This window comes from Charadrius vociferus, unplaced genomic scaffold, assembly GCF_000708025.1.
Source record: "Charadrius vociferus isolate BGI_N301 unplaced genomic scaffold, ASM70802v2 scaffold1, whole genome shotgun sequence".
NCBI classification, from domain to species: Eukaryota; Metazoa; Chordata; class Aves; order Charadriiformes; family Charadriidae; genus Charadrius; species Charadrius vociferus.
Window position 1 is genome coordinate 2,534,496 of NW_009647680.1, and position 4,387 is coordinate 2,538,882.

At 36.8% G+C, this 4,387-nt stretch overlaps 1 protein-coding gene across 1 annotated transcript in view; it reads right to left on the reverse strand.

Moving 5' to 3' along the window:
* CCDC67 (coiled-coil domain containing 67) overlaps positions 1 to 4,387 on the reverse strand; it is a 43,431-nt gene that overhangs the window by 17,651 nt on the left and 21,393 nt on the right. Inside the window, exons 7-8 of the mRNA XM_009881179.1 lie at positions 1,340 to 1,485; positions 612 to 717 (exon numbers count right to left, since the gene is read on the reverse strand). Of these exons, the coding sequence (XP_009879481.1) occupies positions 612 to 717; positions 1,340 to 1,485 (252 nt within the window). The remainder of the gene's footprint in view (positions 1 to 611; positions 718 to 1,339; positions 1,486 to 4,387) is intronic.

Here is a 4,387-nt window from a genome sequence, read left to right on the forward strand (position 1 = left end):
AAATGAGTTCTGAGAACCCTCTGCTCCCAAAGTGTTTTGGCCTGCCAAGCCACATGCCATGCCACAGTGCCATGCCACTACTGCTTGCATGCAGTACTTCCAAAATGTGCAATGCAATGTGATGCACAGTTCAAACAAAAGAGCACTGCCCTAGACCATGCAGTAGGTGACTGATTAACCTTAGCCTTGTGCGGGTACCCGTCCTACTGACTGGTATCAGTTCTGTTAGCATATCTTACATCTGAGACCACCTACAAACTACTACTTCCCTCCTATAGTCTATGAATTACTCATAGCCTTGGAGGGTTTATTACTTCTAAGGTATTATCTGAATATGCTTAGGCATGCTGTCTTCCATTATTTCAATGAAGTAGCGAGCTGTGTTGCTAGTGAACGAATCAGAATATCAGTTGTACAGCTATACAATACCTCCGGCAATGCAGCCATATAGGAAAACATTTTCATATAAGAAAACCTCATACTCTCCTAAAGCCACAATTTATCTTCCTGATCTCTTCTGCATACGCACATACCCAAGGTCAGTACTCCGCTCTCTTTTTCAAATCACATATTGCACTTAAGACCTGGAAATACTTAACAATATGAAATACCTTGTTTAGCTCTTCTTGTTGGTGTTCTTGACTTTGTGCCAATAGCAATAACTTAGCGTTTTTATTTTCTAGTTGCTCAGTAAGTTGCACACAAGATGATTGATGCCTTTAAATAAGAAATAAACAAAACAGGAAACAAGCAGAAAAGGTTCAATAACCTTTACCTTACAGTATCCTCTCCTCAGTGTAAAACTGTGGAAGACCTGCTCACTGATGGAAAAAAAATAAACAACGAAAGGATTTGGCCTAAACCAGGTTTGGTCTTGCAAGATATCTGGAGATTAAGGACAATGCAAGTGCATGCAGAACGAATCCTGAAATGCCTTGTAGATTAGTATTTCAGATAATCTCAAATAGCTATAGTAGATTAGATAAACCATAAAAAGATGAACATTTTACTCAAAGGAGGCTAGGGAGAACCTTAACTGCACTACTTCCAAAGTGTTTTCATGCTGAGAAAATGAATGGCATTGTAAACATATAAATAAAAATAAATGAAAGGCATTGATTTGTAAAGATCTAGGCAACATTAAAGCCTCTTAACAGATCCTGCACCTATTGCCTGCAATCTTGTCATATATAATTGCTAATGAAAATGTTTATTCTAAAATTGTTTAGAATCTGACATTTGAATTCAGAGTATCTTTTTAAACAGACTTAACTTAAATCAAATGTAAAAAAAGTTATTAGCTCAGAAGTACTTTGAATATTATCTTCAACATACATACTTTATTTGAATTTCCTGCATATCTTCATACCCTCTGATTTTCAACAATTCTGCATGCAACTGTTGGCATTCCAGTTGTATCCTTCTCCAGAGAGCATCCCGTGATTGCAGCTCATCTCTCATTTCTGAAAAGTCTGCCTCCATGTGCTAAAGAAACAAGCAAATATGTAAACAGTTAAATAAAATGAGACTGTAGTAGCTTAAAATTCTGTATTTTAACACATAATTTTCAATACCTGTATAATTTGTGTGAACAGCCATACACGCTTTTATTTTGAGTTTCATTTCTGAAAAAGGCATTACTTTCATGTCAGTCCCTTTCTCCAGAAATGTCACCTAAAAAACAAGATGCTGAATATTCTTTAGCATCTGTCTCTGGAACTATCATAGGAAACAGCATTCAGATGTTCTTTATTGTACTAAATGCATCGAAAATACATAGTCTGCTTGTTTCAGCAGGTTCTGCCCCCTAGAACATGCTTCACATGCAGGAACTAGTGCCATAAGTAACTTGCATTTTCTATTTTCCGAGCAGCATTTCCAAATTTATAAGCTTGAAAACTAAAAGGCTATAGAAAGGCAGGATTAGGTGCATGTCTTCATTAAACATTGCCTGGACGCTTGGAGCAGATACATCTAGACTTAAGTGCTTAGATAAGGTGTGTGCTCAGTCATCTCCAAAACTACTTCTATCTGCATGGAGCTAATTGCTTATTTAAATGAACATCACAAAATTTTAAACAATCACAGAAAGATTTTTCTTAGGGGCGCCACAAATCTTGTCTCTATTTTACCTTTAATTTCTGATTGATAATGTGATAGACAACCTGAAGATACATGTTATATTAGGCATCAGAAAAGCTGAATTAAAAAAAACAGTATTCTCCCAAAATATACTGAAACATACTAAAGATAAGAACTTGGAAATATAACCCACAAATAACAAAAGTAGCAATAATAATCAGATTCTTGCAATAATAACATTCAGAGAATACTTATTTCCTCTCACCCAAGATCCAAAAACATATTCCAGATTAAAAAAATAAAAGGATTTTCCAAGGATGTTGATCCTTTGCCTTTAAAACTATTACACTAAAAACACTAGTATTTTTCATAATTTCTTCATTTTATTTTAATACCGATTCCATGTTTAAAAGCAAAAATAAAGCCTTTAAACTTTCAAAAGACAACTGGAACCCAGAAATGACACCACATGCAAGGAACTTCAAAGGTCTGTTTCCCTTAGAGCCTTATATGAGAATGACCTTCCTTCCGAGAAGCCTGTGGTTTTCCTCTGGCTGAAAGGGCTGCTGAAGACAGATATGAAGCGCTTTTACGATTTTTTATAGGGACTGCATATACAGATTCATTCATCTTATCCTTTGTTAATTTAAGGCTGAGAAAGCTTTTTTAAATTCTGAAATGCAAGTCTGGGCACATTCAAGTGAAATAAAGCTTAATGATTTGTTAAAATTGTCTGCAAGACTTGCTTGTGATCATCTTCATGACTTCAACATTCAAGAAATAGCCACAATTATTCTATAATATATGAATTTGGGGAGGGTTACCCTTCTGATTTCATTCTGGGGTGGATAAGGGCAATGAATGCTGCACAACTGTGCAGTGGAAGTCATATCATCTGTGGCAGACTGCAGTCATCATACATATTTACGTAAATTGTATTTTCTTCTGTGAGTTATAATAATAGCATGAACAACCGCAGCCACAGCAGCAGCCACAATAACTGAAACAGAATTTCAGGTCAAGGCTTTCACATGTCACTTCAAAAGAATCATTTAGAGATGTACCGCTTATTATCTTAGGAAATACCTATTGCATGTAATTAAAACACCAAAATGAAAATTAGTTTTGGATCAGAAAACTTTAGGTTTTGTCTAGAAAATATCTAATGAAATATAACTTTTTAAGAGTCTGTTTCAAGTGAAAAAATTAGAAAGTCCTCTCTTTTCTTCTGTGAAAAGTTTTGCTTCAACTAGCTTGCCATGTTTGATATCAAAAGGAGTCTCAAAAAATTCCTGATCAGCTCCTGTTCTAATTCAGCTCAAACCTGTTCAACCTTTTTAATACAATTATACGCTCTATTTCTATGTAAATTAGCGTCCAGCAGCTGACTTCATGCAGACTTTCCAAGAACTAAGCCTCCTGGGTGATGTTTTCAGGCTGCCTCTCATGTATGGCTGCAATTAAGTTTGTCAGACAATTCATACGGTAGAGAAATAGGCTGCAGTCTCAGTTTAGATCTTCTTCTAAATTTTCTGTACAGCCAACAAACTGGCCTTTTCACTAGTCATTTCACTTGATCACTTGCTAATTAATAGTATGAGAGAAATATTTAGAAGCAGACAGAAAATGGTCATAGGCATAGAAGATATATGAGGCATAATTCTAGGCTTTCTGTTACTGCCATCAGTCTTCTCCCCACCGAGATTCCTATTTACTCCTCCCTCCTTTACCCATATCAGGTCCAACTATTCCCATCCTCCACCTAGCACTCCTTCACGCAAACTTGCTTACTCCTTCTGGCTGATGACAGGCCTTGCACTTCCTTCTTTCTTTCCTACAGACATTCCTAAAAAATTATCTGAGCTACACATTTTCACCATACATTGACCTTAAATCAGTACTTCCCTTCTGCAGCTATTTGCAAATGTGGCTTTTCTAACTAACACAGTAGTATTCCACACCACCGGCACAGTTATTCCATAACCTTCTGCCCTTTAGCCGATAATGTTATGTACATCTAGCTCCATGTCTTCAGTGCTTCCTACAGCTCCTGTATTCTATTCACACAATTCCAAAAAGGCTCTTGCTTGAAGATTTTCTCAAAGGCACAATGATATCTACTTTCTCTGTCGTACAGCATCTACACACCTCACAGAATCACAGAATCACAGAATTTTCAGAGTTGGAAGGGACCTCTAGAGATCATCTAGTCCAACTCCCCTGCTAAAGCAGGATTGCCCAGAGCACATTACTCAGGACTGCATCCAGGCGGGTTTTGAAAATCTCCAGAGAAGGGGACTCCACA